Below are 20,359 nucleotides of genomic sequence, written 5' to 3'. Positions count from 1 at the left end.
CTGGCTGAGGCTGATGGGAATTAGTTCTGCAGGTATCAGCTCATAAAGCGTAACTGTTGACCTGATGATGGCGCTCGATGAAGAGTCAGATTCCCCTTCACCAAATATTCACAGGAGAGAAACAGAGCTGCTGGTGTTTGATGAGGAGTCAATGAGGTTTATCCTCTGAGGAACATGAACACAGTAAGCATGCAGCCAGTCTCATTGTTTGTTAATGTCTGTGCCAATCACAGCCCATCACCAAGTGTGACTGTGCGATATGACAGCTCGTTATTTCGTGATCTGGTGTGATAGTGGGTGTTGTGGGCGGAGTCGGGCCGACGGCAGGTAAACAGCTCATACCTGCAGCAGGTGTGGTTTGGGAGTGGATCCATTAGCTGATGTAAGAATAATAGTTGTGTTGAGACAGGTCTGAGATTTGTTTGTTCCTGGTGATTGTTAAAGCTGCGGAGCTGCTTCACACACTCGGACTTTATGTGAGGACTTGACGATGACCGGGCAATATTACCCTTACTCCAAGGTAAAGGTCACATTTATCACCTTTAACAGATTTAACAGCTTTAACAGCTTTAACACCTTTATCACCTTTATCACCTTCAACACCTTTAACACCTGTTTCACCTGTATCACCTGTATCACCTGTATCACCCGTGTGGCTCTGACAGTAGACAAGTCTGTTAATGTTCACACCATCAGCAAGTTTCACTTACGTAATGTCAGATAAGATCTTTGCTCTGAAGTGGAGGAGAGTTCTTCACATTTACGACTCTGTAAAATACAAGTAAAACTTATTTATTCAAAAGTTTACCGAAGTAACTTAACTAAAAGTATCAGTACTACTGTGTCAAATACTCCAGTATGTGTAAAACTCTTACCTTCAAGAGTTTACCTAAGCAACTTGAGTAAAAGTATCAGTGCTACTCTTTAATACACTCTAATACACCCAAGTTTCTTTCATTCAAAGGTTTACTTGAGTAACATAAGTAAACGTGTCAGTACTACTCTGTTATACACTCTATTACACACTTGTCTCTTTGATTCAAATGATTACTGAGGTAAAAGTAAAAGTATCAGTAACACTCTGTAAAATACTGACAATAAACTTACATTCAATGGTTTACCTGAGTAAAAAGTAAAATAATTTATACATATACTGAAATACTCTGCTTTGCATTTTTATAAATTGAATACTTCCATTTTCTGTAACTTTATACTTTATACAGTGTGATTTGCAACTTTGACTAAAGATTTTAAATGTGCTAAAAATTGTGACTTGAGACATTATTTGGTGTCTCCTACATTTCCCATGATGCAACGGGACATGTAGTCACCTGTAGTCTGAGATGAGACAGAGGCCTGATCGCTGCCCCCTGGTGGTGTTTATGACCTCTGAAACTTCTGAAAGCTTTTTGAGTTGTGATGTGTTTGATGACGAGTGAAAGGTCAGAGGGCACGAGGGTGTCCCTGTTGTCATTGCCTAGCAACAGAGCACGTGCACGTTGTAACCTCGAGGTCCATGAAGGCAGTGTCTTCACTGTCAAACAAAATCACACCTGTATGACATCAAATGTCTCACCTCTGACGTCATACAGGTGTGTGACGCTCTTCTTGCTCCGTCTGTTCACAGCTCCTGGTCCAGACAACATCTTTTTCAAAGATTCTAAAAGTGTACATGTTGTTGTGTTGTTGTGTTGTTGTGTTGTTGTTTACACATCTGACCAAAAAAAGTGACAGATACTCAGATGAAAAGAAAACAATACATGAACGCTGATAACATTTTAAACAATAAAACAAAATACAAATAAGTATAAATATGAATAAAACTTCGACCCTCAGTGATCTTAGTGTGTGTGTGTGTGCGCGCGCGTGCGTGTGTGCACCGCAGAGACCTGGCTGCGGTCCAGGGAAACAGCCAATCAGAGAGCGCGGTGTGTGTCAGGAAGTGCGGTGTGTCTGTGGATCATCTGCGGTTCACCTGCACGACCCGGAGGAACCAGAGGAACCAGGGGAACACCTGAGAACCGGAGAACCGGAGAAAAGCGGAGAACACATGAAGAACACATGAAGAACACATGAAGAATCGAACCCACGGAGCCGAACTCCACCCAACAAAGTGTCCGAAACCCTCCCCCTCCCCGCCGTGGACAGGCGGGCTGTTCACCTGCTTCAGGAGGAAGTGAAGGAAACACCGCTCTACTGGTTCTAATGGAATTTAAATAATCCACTGGTTCTAAAGGAGTTGAACTGTTCTACTGGTTCTAATGGAGTTTAATGGATTCTACTTATTCTAAGGGATGATAATGTTCTAATGGGAACTGAAGCGTCATAGTTTGTTCGAACAGGAGGAAACACGAGCTGGAAGATGTCTGTGAACGAGCTGTACACAAAGGTGTGTGTGTGTGTCTGTGTCTGTGTGTGTGTCAGAACAAACCCATGTTCTAAACTTCATGTAAATTCAAACTTGATGTCACTCACCTGGTGACGTCACCGGGTAGCAGGTGATGACGTGTTTCTGACCCCAGCTGCCTTCAGTGTAAATGTTGTTTCCAAAGTTAAAGTTCAGGTGATTTGTTCTAAGTTCCAGTTTAACAGCTGATGGATCTTTGGGTGACTTCTCACACGTTGTTGCTCCTGGTTACAGGTTGTTTACTTCAAAATGAGAAAACGTAAACACAACAGCGATCAGCTGATTCACCTCCGGCCGACAGGTTGTACTTTAGAAACTTTATTGCCCCCCCCCCCCAGAAAAACCTGTAAAGTGTCAGAGTGAGTCCATGTGAGAAAACAGCAGGACAATGTCTGGAATCTTCCCAGTGAGCGAGTGGACGTGTTGATGAGGTTTCTAACACTTGTCGAAACTGGAAGAACACAAATATGTCAGGATGAAGAAGAGGAGCCGTGCTCGTAGAAGACGAAGACGTCAACACATACCAGAGGTTTCTGCCTCTTTACACCGACTTCAACCTGTCCTGCGCTCTGATTGGCTGTAGTTGTTTGAGATTCTTCTAGATCTTTAAAGAGTTCACGCAGAGTGAGAATCAATGTGTTGTCCGAGGGAAACGTTCACATGTTTGTGCTTCTAGAAGATGATGAAAGTGGCTTTATGAAACAAACAGTGACTATGAGATTATTAGATGAAAGAGTTTGTTGTTAGCTTGTGTTTTTTGTTCTGCTCTGGTTTGAAACTAGTTTCAGACAAAGGGATGAATGAATCTTTGTCGTGTGGGGGAGGGGTCCTCCTGTCTGACTCACTTCAAACTGTTTGAGGAGAATATTGAAGAGTTCCCGTGAAGCGGCTGCAGGACTCATCATTAATGAGGAACTTAAATCCTCTTCACCTGCTGAGACACATAATCCAGACCGAGGAGGGGGGGGGCAATCCTGCAGCTCCATCTGGTTTGTGTTGAGTCACAGTCTGTCAGCGCTTTACTTTATTATCAATCTAACTATTATTTCTAGTCTATTAAGACCCTGCACACTCTCACTCCTCAGAGCAGCTGGGAGTTTATAATAAATAAAAGATATATTTATTGTCCCACACGAACAGAGTGAGGAGGGGGGGGGGGTAGTCAGGGTTTGTCAGTTTGCCCCCATCTGTCTTTTAATCAGATAAAGTGGAAGTCGGGTTGTTGTTGGGTGGAGACGGATTTCGAACATGTCACATCTGTGGGTGGGATGGAGACACTGTTAGGGGGGTCCCATCAGTAACCCTCCTCAGTTCTAACACCATCACTCATGTAACAGGTGGAAGTTGGATGGTGTGACAGGTGTTGACTTCCTGTTGGTCACACCCAACTGAAGGCTGATGTTGCTCAGTGAAACCTGAGACCTCGTCTGTTCAGAGACTGAACTACAGGCTGGTAATCGATCACAGAGTTTATCAATCACAGAGTTTATCAATCAGAGAGTTTATCGATCACAGGTTCTAATCACAGATTTTCACACAGAGTTTATCAATCACAGAGTTTATCAATCACAAACTGTGAACAGTGATTTGTTTCTTTGAGGCGTCAGATTAAGTTTCATGAAACTGATCCAGTTTCAGTTTGTCTCATCAGACCCTCATCAAACATTCCTGTAGGCATGAGAACATATACATACACACACACACACACACACACACACACACACACACACACACACACACACACACACACACACACACACACACACACACACACACACACCTCATTACCACTTGTGTGTCTGACACAGTTGCTCTACATGCTGGCGTCATGCTGCGCAGTGATTGGTCGGTTTCTGACGTGTCCCAGATAAACACACTGTGTTGAGGTCATGCCGTTACTCAGCTCTTCTCTGATTGGCTGCCGCAGAACATGAATGAACATAAAGATAATTGTTCTTTTTTACACTTCACTGAAAACACTGGATTTATTTACAAAGACGTCGACTTTAAATGATTTTAATAATGTACAGTTTGTCATTACAGATAGTTGTGAGTTATTGATAAAAAGATTTAGAATCTCAGATCTTTATTTGTTCCACAACCAGTTTAACACTGGTTCTTCATGTGGAGTCCTCCAGAGAAGTGAACGGTTCTGATGCTGTGTGATGTTTGTTTTTAACCTCTGAGCTTAATGAGTTCTGTGGAGTAAAGAAGCTGAACTCTGGAATCAGAACCTGATCCGACCTGATGACGTGTGTTTCAGTTCACTCGGGTTTGGATCCCGGACCCTGAGGATGTGTGGACGGCTGCAGAGATCACCAGAGATTACAAAGAAGGAGAATCTGTTCTTCACCTCAAACGTGAAGATGAAACGGTAAAATTCACATCAACCTGTTATTTATTAAATGTTTGATCCAGGAAGAAACGTTCCACATGGAAACAATGAAAACAGATCCCCACTGAAGTCGTCTGTGTCACACCTGTGATGAAGAGATGACTGAGACGTCACAATGAGATATTGATTGTGTGTTGATCGATTGGTTTGCCTGGTTCTGTCTCAGCCTCTGGAGTATCCTGTGGGTCCAAAGAGCAACCCTCTTCCCTTCCTCCGTAACCCCGACATCCTGGTCGGAGAGAACGACCTCACGGCTCTCAGCTACCTGCATGAACCTGCGGTGCTACACAACCTCCGGGTTCGATTCGTGGAGTCCAACCACATCTACACATACTGTGGTCAGTGTCATTGATCTCATCGATCTCCGATCAGCTGTCTCTATCATTACAATCGCATACTGTGCATGAAGCTCAGGCTCTGTGTGTGTGTGTGTGTGTGTGTGTGTGTGTGTGTGTGTGTGTGTGTGTGTGTGTGTGTGTGTGTGTGTGTGTGTGTGTGTGTGTGTGTGTGTGTGTGTGTTCCTCAGGGATTGTTCTGGTGGCCATTAACCCGTATGAGCAGCTGCAGATTTATGGAGAGGAGGTCATTAACGCCTACAGTGGACAGAACATGGGCGACATGGACCCACATATATTTGCTGTGGCTGAAGAAGCGTACAAACAGATGTCCAGGTCAGATCTGAAGCTGAAGCTGTTGCATATTATAAACAGATTCAGCAGCAGCAGTAACACTTTCCACCCTGTTTCGTCGCTGTTGTGTAGTTAAATGTAATGTTTGTGTTGGCTCTGCAGAGACGAGAGGAATCAGTCCATCATCGTGAGCGGAGAATCTGGAGCAGGAAAGACGGTTTCTGCAAAGTACGCCATGCGTTTCTTTGCCACAGTGGGAGGTTCAGCTAATGACACTAACGTGGAGGAGAAGGTCTTGGCCTCCAGTCCGATCATGGAGGTGAGTGATGATGTGGATGATGTAACCTCGGGGGGGGCTCCATGTTAAAAAGTCTTTTCTGTTCCCTTCAGGCCATTGGAAACGCAAAAACCACCCGAAACGACAACAGCAGTCGCTTCGGAAAGTACATTCAGATCGGCTTCAGTCGACAGTACCACATCATCGGAGCCAACATGCGGACGTACCTGCTGGAGAAGTCTCGGGTTGTTTTCCAGGTCAGTTGGATCTGATGTGTTTTACAGGATTCTGGATTCAGCCTGTTCGTTATTTATCTGTACGACATGTTTTACAGGCTGAGGACGAGAGGAATTATCACATCTTCTATCAGCTCTGCGCTTCTGCCAGTTTACCAGAGTTTAAAGACCTCAGCCTCAGTAAGTCCACACACGACCAAACCTGTCTTCTGTGTAATGACCAGCAGGGGGCGACTCCACTGGATGTTTCTGTAGAAGTCTATGAGAACATGACTTAACTTCTCACTTTATAACGTCAGTAAACATTTTCCTCGGGAGTTTATGTCTAAATCTCTAGTTTCAAGTCTTCTTCAAACAGCTGATGTTCATTTAGTGAATTATGATCATTTTGAGTCAAACAGACCATAAAGCACCGGATGTGTTGGGGGGTGGATACCACAGAGTGATTGACAGCTAGTAACATCCAATGGGTGCAGGTGGGCGTGCAGTGTCCTCGAGCTCTCAGTCTGGCTCCGCCCCCGGTCCTTCAGACATAGTTACTTCTAGTTTAAAAAAATCCAAGATGGCGCTGGACAAAACGCTGGCTTGACAGCTGGTGTGAACGTATCTCACTTCCTCTTCTGACCTGACGTCCGGTCTTTCGCTCTAACCGACCATTCGCCTTCGTCTCAGTGAAACCTCGACGTGTTCTGTCTCTTGCAGCCAGTGCAGAAGACTTCACCTACACGTCGTTAGGGGAGAACATCTTCATCGAGGGAGTGAACGACGCTGAGGACTTAAAAAAGACCAGAGAGGCGTTCACGCTGCTGGGTGAGATCCGACCCTGAGCTTCATCATCCTCCATCTTCATCCCCATCAGTTCTGTGGTCTGAATGTGGACGTGAGACATGTGATGATAGAGTCAAACATCTGTTCAACATCTGTGTGTGTGTGTGTGTTTTTGCAGGTGTGAAGGACAGTAGTCAGGGCAACATTTTCAGAATAATGGCGTCCATCCTTCATCTGGGGAACGTAGAGATCTGCTCAGAGAGAGGCGGAGAGTCGTGTCGTGTCTTGGTAAGCCCCTCCCCCATGTAGACAACTCACACACGTTTGGCGGTTGTTGCCTCTAACAGGAAGCGTTGTGTGTTACAGAAGGACGACGCCCACCTGATGCACTTCTGCCGGCTGCTGGGGGTGGAGCTGAAGCAGATGGAGCATTGGCTCTGTCACAGGAAGTTGGCTACGACCTCAGAGACGTACGTGAAGAACATGTCCAGCAAGGAGGCCGCCAACGCCCGTGACGCCCTCGCCAAACACATCTACGCCCGCATGTTTGACTGGATCGTGGAACACATCAACAGGTCTCTGCACACGTCGTCCAAACAGCACTCCTTCATTGGCGTCCTGGACATCTACGGGTAAGAAGGACAGACCATAATACTCTGGTTTCTAGAACGACAGTTTCTTAACCTTAGAGAACACCAGTGTTTGGTCACTGGTGTTCTGTTCGACTTTGTTTCTCTAACAACCGGAGGGGAGCATATCGTAAACATGATCCCCTGTGGCCCCTCCCACAGTCCAACTGATTATCTATCAGGTTCTGTAGAAATCATAGATTGTAAATAAAGATGGACGACATGACAGCTCCCAAATGTCAAGCCAAAGCTTCTTGATCTCCCCCTGGTGTCTGGCTGCAGGATAGATCCTAAACACCTCCTCCATGTCAGCAGATGGGACATGGACCAAACTAATAGAAAATGAGATGTTCAATAAATGTCGTAGGTCGAAGGTCGAGGTTTTTGTTTGAACTAAACTGTCTGTGACTTTCTGCAGGTTCGAGACGTTTGAGATCAACAGTTTTGAACAGTTCTGCATCAACTACGCCAACGAGAAGCTTCAGCAGCAGTTTAACTCTGTGAGTTTTCTTCTTTTCCTTCTTCTCCTCTCCTCCTCTTCTCCTCTTCTCCTCTCCTCCCTGCAGCTGATGGAGCTGATTGTGTTTGTGTTGTGTTTGTGTTTCTGCAGCATGTGTTTAAACTGGAGCAGGAGGAGTACATGAAGGAGCAGATTCCCTGGACTCTGATCGATTTCTATGATAATCAGCCGTGTATCGACCTGATCGAGGCTCGACTCGGCATCCTGGACCTGCTGGACGAGGAGTGTAGGGTAGGATGACTTTGTTCCCCCCCACCTCCTCTTCCTCCTCCTCTACCTCCTTAACGAACGTTGTTTTATCTTCTGCTCGTTGTCACGTTTCAGGTTCCGAAGGGAACCGACGTGAACTGGGCTCAGAAGCTCTACCAACATCACACAAGCAAAGCTCAATTTCAGAAACCTCGTATGTCCAACACGTCCTTCATCATCATACACTTCGCTGACAAGGTGAGCTCAGGACGACCCCCCCCCCCAAACACAAAAAAACACAAAGAATCCGTTCAATGAGAAAAGAATTCAACGCGTTGACGAGAAAACACGAGATGACAGATGAGCTGATGATGTCATTTCCTGTTTGGACAGGTGGAGTATCAGTGTGAAGGTTTTCTGGAGAAGAACCGAGACACCGTGTACGAGGAGCAGATCAACATCCTGAAGGCCAGTCAGGTAAAGTCAGAAAGGTCTAAATAAAGGTGATTTAAATGAAATCTGACTTCTGCCTTCAATCTTTATGAAATGTTGTCGCTGCCTCTTCTCGCAGCTTCAGCTCGTAGCAGATCTGTTTCACGAGAAAGACGATGCCCCCCCCTCAAAGAACTCCAGGGTGAACGTCCGCGCAGCCAAGTCGACTCCGCGAGCGCCCAACAAGGAGCACAGGAAGACAGTGGGACACCAGGTGAGCTGAGCGCTGCGGGACCGTTCGTGATGACGTCTCGTCGCTGTTACTCATGTTTTTGTGTTTGATCCAGTTCCGCAGCTCTCTGCATCTCCTCATGGAGACTCTGAACGCCACGACGCCTCACTACGTCCGCTGCATCAAACCCAACGACTTCAAAGAGCCGTTCTCGTGAGTCCACCATTTATTTCCTCTGAGGCCAAAGGTTAATGATTGAAGGGTTCAGGACAGACATGTACTTTCAACCACAGACTGTAAATAAAGATGGAAGCCACATGTCCACTTCCTCCAGAAATGAAGCTCACATTTTCCGGATACGAACGCTTGTGGTGATGCACTTGACCAATCAGGAGTCAGTCTCGGCTGTCAATCATGACGTCTCTGCCCATTTTTATATCATCAAATAACTAATTAGAACAGAACTGATCCGAAACATGAACACTAATGTGTAATGATGAAATATATAATAAGTAAATAATAAATGTATAATAGTAAAATGATAATTGATAAGTATTGATGAGTGACGGACACAGAGCTGCAGCTCGTGGTTGTTTCTGACTCGCTGGATGTTTTCAGCCTGTTTCAGATAAACGCTGCTTTGTTCGGTCTCGACCTCCTGACGTCTCCGTCACGTTAATTAGATGAAGAGTCACATGTTCCAGACTCAGGTTCACTTCAACGTCTCCTCACTCGTCCTGCTGCCGTCTGTCTGTGTTGTGTGTGTGTGTGTGTGTGTGTGTGTGTGTGTGTGTGTGTGTGGGTGTGTGTGTGTGTGTGTGGGTGGGCGATGCCGCAAACAAAGAAGAGGAGGTTGGACTTCACTTACAAACCAAACGTTAACTTTGGTTGACAGGTGATTTGAATGTGTTTCCTGTTTGTCGCTGCAGGTTCGACTCGAGTAGAGCGGTGCAGCAGCTCCGAGCTTGTGGCGTTCTGGAGACGATCCGGATCAGTGCGGCCGGATACCCGTCCAGGTGAGTCCACGCTGTACAGACTGATCTCAGGTCTGTGTTTCTGCTTCAGGAGCAGCGACATCTTGTTGTTGTTGTTGTTGTCGTTCTCCTCTCAGCGAGTCAGTGTGAAATCTAATAATCTGAGTTCCTGAGTGACACCATGAGAAACAACAAGTTACATAACTAAAACATGTTTGGATACGGTTTCCTATCAATATTATTTGAGACTCAAATGTCAAAGATTCTAAATCTGAAGTTTTACTTTCAAATAAAACATCAACACTGGTTTAAATATATTAAAATACATTATTATCATCATTAAACATGATTTTATTTACTTGTTTAAGATTTGATTATGAACCATCAGAAATATTTAGGATTCATTCACATAATTTAACTTTAAAATATTTCTTCACGTGGCTAAGGGAGAATAATTCAGTTTTGGTGTTTTTCATCTGTGTCTATTTACACACATGGAATATTAAACATGTTCTTTTATACATATTTTATATTGTTTACGTCACATCAGAAATCCTCAGGTTTATTTACAACATGTGACACTGATGGAAGCAGTTATCAGTTTATTTTGAAGAGATGACCGTGTGTGTGACTTCCTGTTTGCAGGTGGACGTATCCTGATTTCTTCAGCAGGTATCGAGTGTTGATGAAGAAATCTGACATGACGTCATCTGATAAGAAGCTTGTCTGTAAAAACCTGCTGGGGACGGTGATCAAGGTCAGAGCGCAACACGTTTAATACACGTCAGGGGGTCGGGGATCAGATCAGGGATCAGATCAGGGATCAGATCAGTGATCAGATGAATGGTCTGTTTTCCTCGTGTCTCAGGAGCCAGACATGTTCCAGTTTGGAAAGACGAAGATCTTCTTCCGGGCGGGCCAGGTGGCGTACCTGGAGAAGCTCCGCGCTGATAAGTTCCGAGCGGCGTGCATCAAGATCCAGAAGACGGTTCGAGGCTGGCTGCAGAGAGTCCGATACCGAAAGATCCGCAAGACTGCCATCACTCTGCAGAGATATGGCCGAGGTTACCTGGCCCGCAGGTCAGTGTCCTGCAGGACGATAACCGCCACTGCGTCGCTTACAAACTCTATAGTTTTAGGTTATAGGTTATAGTTTTCATTCAACATCTTATAGAACAAAGAAAATGTTTTTGATGTGAGATAATTTATTGTAAAATCTCTGTGATTGAACATGAACCAGGTGGTGTTTCACTTTGTTTGCGTCTCATCTTCCTGTCGTTGTTTCTCCTCAGGTACGCCGAGTACCTGCGTCTGACTCGAGCAGCACTCGTCTGTCAGAAACAGTATCGGATGGTGAGAGATCGACGGGCGTATCTGAGGGTGAGGAAGGCGGTCGTCACCATCCAGGCCTACGCTAAAGGGATGTTCACACGCAGGATTTACTGGGAGGTAAGAACACATTTGGTGTTGTTGAGGACTGCACTGTGTTTGTGACTGATGGTGAGATGTGATGAGGACTCTGTAGTTCTGATCTCTGCACGCCCTCCTCTCGCGTCACGTGTCTCCTCCTCAGTTCCTCCTGCATCACAAGGCCATGATCATCCAGAAGAGCGTCCGTGGCTGGTTGCAGAGGAAGAAGTTCAAACGTGCACGGAACGCTGCCATCATCATCCAGTGTGCGTTCAGACGCATGCAAGCCAAAAAACTACTCAAAGAGCGGAAGATCGAAGCTCGATCAGCGCAACATCTGAAGAATCTCAACACAGGGATGGAGAACAAGATCGTCCAGCTGCAGAGGAAAATGGACGACCAGGTATCAACATGCCACACTCAACATGTCGAACCAGGGACACGACCGTCGCTCTACTGTCACTGCTGCTCAGACTCATACTTAATCTTTTCCTGTTTCAGTCTAAAGAATTAAAAACTCAGAACGTGCAGCTGCAGACTGCGAACGTCAGTATGGGCTCAGAGGTGAACAAACTGCGGAAGGAGCTGGAGCAGGTCCGGGGTCAGCGCGGCGAAGGAGGTCAGCTGACGTCCCTGCAGGACGAGCTGGAGAGGCTGAAGGCGGAGCTGCAGGAGGCGCACGCTCTCAGGAAGAGACTGGAGGAGGAGCACGGCAGCGAGAAGATGAGCCTGGAACAGGTGAGTGTGAAGTCTGTCCAATCATTGACGTGTTCGAGTCACTTCCTGTGATGATGTAACTGATGATGTAAGTTACGTCCTTTCACCTCCATGACCTCAGAGGGTGGAGGAGCTGGAGAAAGAAAACTCTCTGCTGAAGAGTGAGAAAGAAGAAATGAACCAGAAGATCCTTCAGCAGACGAAGAACTCCCAAGGTGAGACTTTACCTCCTCCGTGCTGCTGCTGCTGCCCCCTGCTGGTTTCATCTCCACACTGTTAACTGTAAACCACAGGTCTCTGGAGTCAGCTTGATGTAATGTGCTACTTCACCACTAGATGTCAATAAAGTGGTGAAGTCTGAACACTGAAGCTGACGACAGGAGGTGGAACTGTGTCACTGATACTGTTGTGTGTGTGTGTTCGTGTGTGTGTGCCTGTCTGTGTGTCTGTCTGTCTGTCTGTGTGTGTGTTCCAGACATGGACAGCAGTGTGTCTCAGACAGAAGTGTCTCTTCAGAAAGAGCTGGACGCAGAGAGGCAGAGATACCAGAACCTCCTCAAAGAGATTTCCAGAGTGGAGCAGAAATATGAAAACCTGAAGGAGGAGCTGTCTCTCACCAAGGTGAGCGCTCACCTGCCTTTAGGGGGCGGAGCTACTGCCGCTCCGGTCCACGTCTCCGCGCCGTCGACACCTAGTGGCCGGAGGTGTTATGTTTTCAGGGTTTCTGTCTGTCTCATTCTTGGTGAAGACGATATCTCAAGAACAACTTGAGGGGATTTCTTCAACTTTGGGGTTAGGGTTCAAACCTATTTGATTTTTGTGGTTAAAGGTCATCGCAGCCCTGAGTCAGCTGGACAGCAGCTACGTTAGAACAAACATGATTCATAGTGTCATATTTACCGAGGTCACTGTCACTACTCCAACTTTGTAACGTAGCTTCAGGAGGTGGGAGCCACCATCGCCCCCTGCAGGCAGATGTCATCAGTGGGTCATGGAAGTTATTTTACTATAAAGATGTTTACTGACACTTACAGCCAGGATTCAAAAATCTGCTTCACTCTCCCATCCTCCTCCAGTTCCAGCCCGGCCACATGAGGAACCCATCCAACCAGAGCAGCCTGGAGTCGGACTCGAACTACCCGTCAGTGTCCACGTCGGAGGTCGGCGACACAGAGGACTCTGTCCAGCTGGTGGAGGTGAGGCTGTGAGGAAACGAGTCAAAACATGACGTTCACATTTAAACCATCTGACCAGGAAGAGAAGAGAATTCATCTTTTCAGATTCAAAGACGTCAAGTCTTTCACGTTACTTTCCAAAATTTGATAAACTGTTTGTGGTAAGAGCGGACGGACGTGTAGATATGAAACATAAAGGAAGATGATTGGATCAGACAGTGAACGTGTGGATCTGCTGGTTGGTTTTCAGGAGATGGGCGTGGAGAAAGCTGCGATGGACATCAGTCTGTTCATGAAGCTGCAGAAACGAGTGCGAGAGCTGGAGCAGGAGAGGAAGAGGCTGCAGACCAGTGTGGACAAGATGGAGGAGCTCGCCAAGCACAAGGTGACGACTCGAATCAAAGGTTAATGAATCGTCTGATAGTCCGAGAACGTTTCACTGACAGATTTGATTTGTTTCTGTCGTAGAGCTCTGAGCCGAGGAGTCCCACGTCTGAGCTGGAAATTGCAGATCTGGCCTACAATAACCTGAAGGTACGAAACTGAACAGATTCAAGATAACAGAACGTTCCATTGTTGAATCAGTGGTTTTATATTTCTAAACATGTGAGTTTAAATAATCTGGATGATATAATCTGTCTCTGCAGAGAGAGGAGCTGGAGTCAGAGAACAAGAAACTGAAGAACAACCTCAACGACCTGAGGAAGTCCATCGCTGAGCGAGCAGCTCAAAACAACTCGTCCAATGAGCTGCAGGACGGCTACAACCTGCTGCTGAGTCAGCTCAAATCAGCCAATGAGGAGCTGGACGCCCGCAAAGAGGAGATGCTCATCCTCAGGACTCAGATCGTCAAAAACGCTCAGCTCCAGGAGAAGAACCAACAAGTTGTGAGTTTGACAAGAAATTTGTTGATACGAACCTCAAACAAAACTGTCACAGAGGAAAACGTCACCTCCAGAGTTGAAAATGTTTTAATGATCAAAACAGTTAAAAACTACAGAATCGTCTGCGTAAAACTGTGACTTTGTGTTGACTTCAGGTCTTAAAACTTATTTTACAATCTATTCTAATTCCATTTCCAGAAAAAGATCCTGAATACAGAGTAAAGAGAAGCGTCTCTAGCCATGAGCCCTGTGGGACACCATAGTCTAGTTACAGATTACAGGACTTGGCTCAGTTGATGTTTTCAGTAACTCTGTGTTTCCTGTGTTTCAGCAGCAAAGTAATAATGCTCCAGAGGCTCCAGAGGCTCCAGAGGTTCCAGAGGTTACTGAGGTTCCAGAGGTTACTGAGGTTCCAGAGGTTCCTGAGGTTACTGAGGTTCCCGAGGACAAGGAAGAGGCCCTCAAGGCGTATCAAGGACTGACTGAGTCTAAAAGGTCAGTGACATCATCACGGTTTTCCCGCTCGGCAGGACTCACCTGTCCATCAGTGTTCGTGTCCTGCCGTCCTCTGACCTGTGATGTGATGTGGACACCACAGCTGCAGGTCGACTCAGTAACGCAGCTCACTCACGTGCACCTTGTTTTATGGCGGTGGGCGGGCCTGATGCTTGGCACTAGCGCAATTTTCATAACAACAACCAATCACAGTTCCCCGTTGGGCTTATGCGCTAACGTGCCATGCTAGGTAGGTTGAGCAGCTGCCTCGTCTCTCCAGGTCGTCCTGATGTCAGTAGCAACTGTACTCACCTCTATTATTATTATTATTATTATTATTATTATTATTATTATTATAATTTGATTTATTCAGATGATACATTTTCTATTTTGTGTTTTTCATTTATACTGTTTTCTACATTGTTTCTCACAATCTGTTGTTTCATCTTCTTCCATTTGTCTCTGTCTCTTGTGTCTTTGTCTCTGTCTCTTTGTGTCTTTGTCTCTACGTGTCTCTGTGTCTATGTCTCTCTCTGGTTCTCTCTCTCTTTGTCTCTGTCTTTGTCTCTCTGTGTCTCTGTGTCTTTGTCTCTGTCTCTTTGTGTCTTTGTCTCTGTCTCTCTGTCTCTTTGTCTCTGTGTCTCTCTGGTTCTCTGTCTCTTTGTCTCTGTGTCTCTCTGGTTCTCTGTCTCTTTGTCTCTCTGTCTCTCTGGTTCTCTGTCTCTTTGTCTCTCTGCCTGTCCTCTGCCTGGTGGACACCAGTATCCAGCAGGACTGGTGTTATCTGAATGAAGATGGAGAGCTGGGTTTGGCTTATCAAGGCCTCAAACAAGTTGCCAGGTTTCTGTCTTCTCACTTTTTTATCTTCTTCTTTTTCCAAACTGTCGACTGAGCTGAGTCTTTGGGTCTTTGAGTCTTTACACTCTGACTCTGCCGTCGCGCAGGACGGACACACGGTGCACGAGGTGTCAAACACAAACTGTTTATGTGAAACATGTTCTCTTAGGACGTTACTTATAGAAAACTGTTTGTTTGTGTGTTTTGTGGGAGTCAGGCAGGTGAAGGTACCTGTGCTGTGTCTGCACCATAATACCTCCTTAAATCAGGAATACCACCTTAAAAAAGCACCTTAAGACAAAATACTCATGTCTCAACATCTAATGTTCACACGTTGACATCCTCCTGCTCCTCCTTGTCCTCCTGGTCCCTCCTGGTCCCTCCTGGTCCCTCCAGGCTGTTGGAGGCTCAGTTGCAGACTCAGTCCAGGCAGCACAAAGACGAACTGGAGGCTCTTCACACTCAGATCGAGCTGCTGAAAGCCGACATCGAGAAGAAGCAGGAGATCCTCAACTACACCATGTCCCTGTCCCCTGAGGCCCAGGTGGATTACAGCGTCCAGCAGGAGATCACACGACTCACCAACGACAACCTGGTGAGGAAACCAATCACAACACGGAGGGACTGAAACGTTTTGGGTTTTCTCATGTCTAATTTCTGTGTTTCCTGTTTCCTGCAGGACCTCAAGGAGCTGGTGGAGAAACTGGAGAAGAACGAGAGGAAACTGAAGAAGCAGCTCAGGATCTACATGAAGAAAGTCCAGGAGTTGGAGGGTGAGAGGAGAAGACGGACATGCAGCTGATCATTTGACTCTGATTGAGATTCATGTCTCACGTCTCTGTCTCTGTCTCTGTCTCTGTCACTGTCACAGCGTCTCAGGCTGCAGCTCTGAGCAGCAGATCCAGACCTGAACTGAGTCGTCAGGTGACCGTCCAGAGGAAGGAGAAGGACTTTGAGGGGATGTTGGAGTACTACAAGGAGGATGAAGCTCTGCTGGCCAAGACTCTGATCACAGGTATATTAATGAAGCTGGTTAGAGGTTGTGGCAGCATCAGGCTCAGTGGAACCATCAAACCCTCTGTGGTCTGCATCAAACATCCAACATTAGACCGGAATTATTCACAAAATCGTGTCAGTCGCCTCGAAATTCACAATTTCTTGCCATTTGTTTGCATGAAGTGAAGAAACTTTGTCATGGTTTTAGACATGAAGCCCAACACGGTGTCAGCGACCGTCCCCTGCCTGCCGGCGTACATCCTCTTCATGTGCATCCGCCACGCCGACTACATCAACGACGACGAGAAGGTGGAGTCTCTGCTCACCTCCACCATCAACTCCGTCAAGAAGGTCCTCAAGGTGCGAGTCGGTCCTCCACACTTCTCTCTAACCTGCGTGTTCTTTGGTTTTTATATATTTAAAGTATTTTCTTTTGTTTGTAGAAAAACAGCGATGACTTTGAGACGACGTCCTTCTGGCTGGCCAACACCAGTCGTCTGCTTCACTGCCTGAAGCAGTACAGCGGTGACGAGGTCTGACACGCGCCTCAGCTGTAGGACGCAGTGATTCGTCAGCTGACGTCAGTTATTTCACATTATTGTGTCGTTCCTCCTCCAGGTCTTCATGACGCAGAACTCGCCCAAACAGAACGAACACTGTCTGAAGAACTTTGACCTGGCGGAGTACAGACAGGTGCTGAGCGACCTCTCCATCCAGATCTACCAGCAGCTCATCAAAGTGGCAGAAGGCATCATACAGCCAATGATCGGTGAGTTTAACAACTGTTCACTTATTCTATCTGCGACACTGAAACACCTGACGTCTCCGTTCATGACGTCCACCGGTGTGAGGCCTGTGACCTCAGACGTGTACAACTGGTGATAACTGGTTGCACAGACACAGTTTGTAGCTTGTTTTATCTGCAGGACATTTAATGAACCGGGTCCGTCTCTCTCCCTGTGTCTGCTGTCCCCAGTGTCCGCCATGTTGGAGAGTGAGAGCATCCCCAGCCTGGCGGGCGTGAAGCCGATGGGCTACAGGAACCGTTCGTCCAGCATGGACACTGACGGCCCCAGCAGCTACACTCTGGAGGCCCTAATCAGGCAGCTGGGACAATTTCACAGTATCATGAGGGACCACGGTCTGGACCCCGAGATCGTGGGTCAGGTGGTCCGACAGCTGTTCCACTGCATCAACGCTGTCACGCTCAACAACCTGCTGCTACGCAAAGACGTCTGCTCCTGGAGCACGGGCATGCAGCTCAGGTACCGTCAGCCTGGACAACAACAGCTTCTGATTGGACCTGATTCCACACGGTTTGAGTGATTGACTCTTTGTCTCTGTGTCTTTGTATCTTTGTATCCCTGCGTCTCCAGATACAACACCAGTCAGTTGGAGGAGTGGCTCAGGGGAAATAACTTGTATCAGAGTAAAGCTGCAGCGATTCTGGAGCCGGTCATTCAGGCCGCTCAGCTGCTGCAGGTGAAGAAGAAGACGTCTCAGGACGCCGAGGCCATCTGCTCGCTCTGCATTGCCCTCACCACGCAGCAGGTCTGGTCACATGACACACACATCACTTGTCACTGCGTCATGATATGAGACGATGCTGACGTGAGGTTCTGTCTCCTGCAGATTGTGAAAGTCCTGAACCTCTACACGCCACTGAACGAGTTTGAGGAACGAGTCACGGTGTCGTTCATCAGAGACATTCAGGTGAGAGTCCGAGTCCTCGCTGCTCCTTCAACGCAGGCTGTCGCGTTGTTGCGTTATGGGTCAGTTAATGAACAGAGCTGTCCCATAAACCCAGGTCTCTGTTCCTCCTGCTCTCTGACACGTCCTGATCAGTCCAGGGATCGGTTCTTCTGATCAAAGTCAAATCAATCATCGAAATAAAAGAAATTCTGTCCTGCTGACGTGACGACAGTGTCGTAGATGTGCACTCGTGCATTGTAAGCGTGATGTAATGAGGTGAATTCACCAGCTGGACACATGTAAAGATTCGGTCCAGTTATTTCTCCTCAGTGTCAGTTTGAATCATTTATATATCTATATACATATATTCTGAAGCTCTCTACATGTGTCGTTCATAAAGGTATCAAAATAAATCGTTGACTCAGCGTTAAACACGTGACTCTGATAAGATATAAGATTATTTTCAGATGTCAGGACAGACGATGTGTTTACTGTCTCCTGTGTCTTCATGTGTCCAGACTCGTCTTCAGGTGAGAAACGATCCTCCTCAGCTCCTGATCGACACCAAACACACCTTCCCCGTCCTCTTCCCGTACACGCCCTCCGCTCTCAGCCTGGAGACGCTGCACATCCCTGCCTCGCTCGGCCTCGACTTCCTCGTCAGAGTCTGAAGTGACAGAGACTCCCAGGACGGACTGACCACGCCACTCCACGGACGCACAGACACGTTTCTTACTGCGTCTGTCGACCTGTGACGGATTCATTGGGTCACTTCTGACTTCCTGTTTGACGTTGAACAGTAAAAACCTCCTTTATTAACTCAGCACCTGTCAGATCTGACGTCTGTCCTCCAGCAGAGAGCATCGGAGCTGCTGCTTGTCTCCATGTGTCGTCTCCGGACGAGCGTCAGGAACAGGAAGTGTCCTGGAGGATAAGGAAGGTCAGAGGTTGGAGAAATGATATTTCAGGATCCACAAATAAAAATCTCCTTCACTGATGACTCTGAATAAACATCAGTAACATTTATCTTCACGTCGTCTCAGCTTCTAGAATTATTCACGTTCCTGAAGTTCTTCCTCCTCATGTGATCTGATTCTTTAGATTTAATATAATCGTTTCTTGTGCCTTTAACTTTGGCAGATTCACCATCAGTGACTTTTCAGCTTCTGTCGTCTTTTAGAAAACTTATAAACGTGTTATAAACGTGATGTAATAGATCCGAACACGTTTTACTGAGTAAATGTGCTGAACTGACAGAAGAAAAAGAGACAGAACGAAATCTTTCACTAAAATATCACAAAGACGACAAGTTTAAATGTGCAACAATTTCCTCAGGTGATGTTATAAACTTTATATAAGTTAATATGTAAAGAAGTAATATAAGTGAAGTTCTTATCAGTGGATCATGAAACGAGTGAAGTTCTGACGTGTTTCTAATTTTTTTTTCTAAGTTTTTAAAAATGGAAATTAAAATCAATCAGATTCTTTTCTTTTTCTTTTTCTCTTCCCAGTGATCAGATCAGTTTTAACCTTCACCTCGATGCTCAGGTCGTGTTCAGCTATTTGTTCACAGATGAATCCAGTCTTCCATTTTATTTTAATATTGTTTTCTGTTCTGTTGATTTTATTTTTTTATTTTTGTGGAAAATAATTTTACTGACGTTTTGTCTTCTCTCTGCTCATTTAACGTTTCTGTCTCTCTGTGATTTATACCAAGATATTTAGATATTCGTGATGACGCTAATTTATCACTAAAGTAGAGGAAACACAGATGTAATGTGCTGCCCCCTGCTGTCTGAGAAAAGACTGCGCTTGTCTGCCGTGCCATTATCGCTGATCAATACGTCTGATTGTCTTTTACACTAAACTGTTGAAGAAGAAAACGTTTGTTAATTAATTCTGAGTAAAGCTTGTTTAAGAATTGACGTAAGGATGAAGTTAATGAATGGTGTAAAATGTAAAAAATTGATGTTTAATAATCAGAAATGTATTTTTCACAGGATTAAAATCAGCAGAAACATTTCAATTGTGTTTGATGTCAGCATCTTGTCGATGAATAAAATGTTTGGTTTTCAAGAACTATAAAATTTCATGACAATAGTCAATAATAATCAAATATTTTAACACTGAAAGATGATGTATATTATATATTTAACATCATAGACCTAACCCTAACCCTAAAGAATCTAAACAATTTAATGAAAATTTGATTAATAATGCTATTATGGTTACATGAGTGAACATTAAGAATTATTTATTATTTTAATTATTTTATTTCTGTTGATGTATAAACATTAACTTGATTGAATTCTCTCTCTCTCTCTCTCTCTCTCTCTCTCTCTCTCTCTCACACACACACACACACAGACACACACAGACACACACCCTGCAGCTGTGTGAACCTAGTGCAGAGTTGTTTCCCACAGCAGCTGTGTGTGTGTGTGTCAGTGTGTCAGTTGTTCCAG

At 45.7% G+C, this 20,359-nt stretch overlaps 1 protein-coding gene across 3 annotated transcripts; it reads left to right on the top strand.

The window, feature by feature from the left end:
* The first annotated feature begins 123 nt into the window (after window positions 1–123).
* Window positions 124–19,920, top strand: myo5b (myosin VB). 3 transcript variants are annotated; one of them, XM_035184926.2, is made up of 40 exons: window positions 124–520; window positions 4,671–4,781; window positions 4,969–5,140; window positions 5,329–5,473; window positions 5,594–5,750; window positions 5,822–5,965; window positions 6,043–6,124; window positions 6,647–6,754; window positions 6,891–7,000; window positions 7,079–7,344; window positions 7,760–7,841; window positions 7,952–8,092; window positions 8,186–8,308; window positions 8,444–8,527; window positions 8,622–8,756; window positions 8,830–8,927; window positions 9,644–9,730; window positions 10,334–10,445; window positions 10,557–10,768; window positions 10,981–11,137; window positions 11,262–11,501; window positions 11,600–11,836; window positions 11,937–12,030; window positions 12,291–12,436; window positions 12,892–13,011; window positions 13,241–13,375; window positions 13,459–13,524; window positions 13,638–13,877; window positions 14,206–14,369; window positions 15,132–15,209; window positions 15,603–15,801; window positions 15,886–15,979; window positions 16,078–16,221; window positions 16,411–16,562; window positions 16,646–16,735; window positions 16,821–16,971; window positions 17,179–17,467; window positions 17,579–17,753; window positions 17,835–17,915; window positions 18,413–19,920. In XM_035184926.2, exons 1-40 carry the CDS (start codon window positions 491–493, stop codon window positions 18,563–18,565), a joined length of 5,604 nt encoding a protein of 1,867 aa, XP_035040817.2. In that variant the 5' UTR covers window positions 124–490; the 3' UTR covers window positions 18,566–19,920. The 3 variants fall into 3 exon arrangements, with proteins under 3 accessions (XP_035040817.2, XP_035040818.2, XP_035040819.2); XM_035184928.2 differs by lacking the exon at window positions 124–520 and adding an exon at window positions 1,912–2,389; XM_035184927.2 differs by lacking the exon at window positions 15,132–15,209 and having other exon boundaries at window positions 125–520.
* The last annotated feature ends 439 nt before the right edge of the window (window positions 19,921–20,359 follow it).

Source organism: Hippoglossus stenolepis, chromosome 18 (genome assembly GCF_022539355.2).
Source record: "Hippoglossus stenolepis isolate QCI-W04-F060 chromosome 18, HSTE1.2, whole genome shotgun sequence".
NCBI classification, from domain to species: Eukaryota; Metazoa; Chordata; class Actinopteri; order Pleuronectiformes; family Pleuronectidae; genus Hippoglossus; species Hippoglossus stenolepis.
Note: the sequence above shows the minus strand (reverse complement) of the source record. Positions and strands in the feature narration are given on the sequence as shown.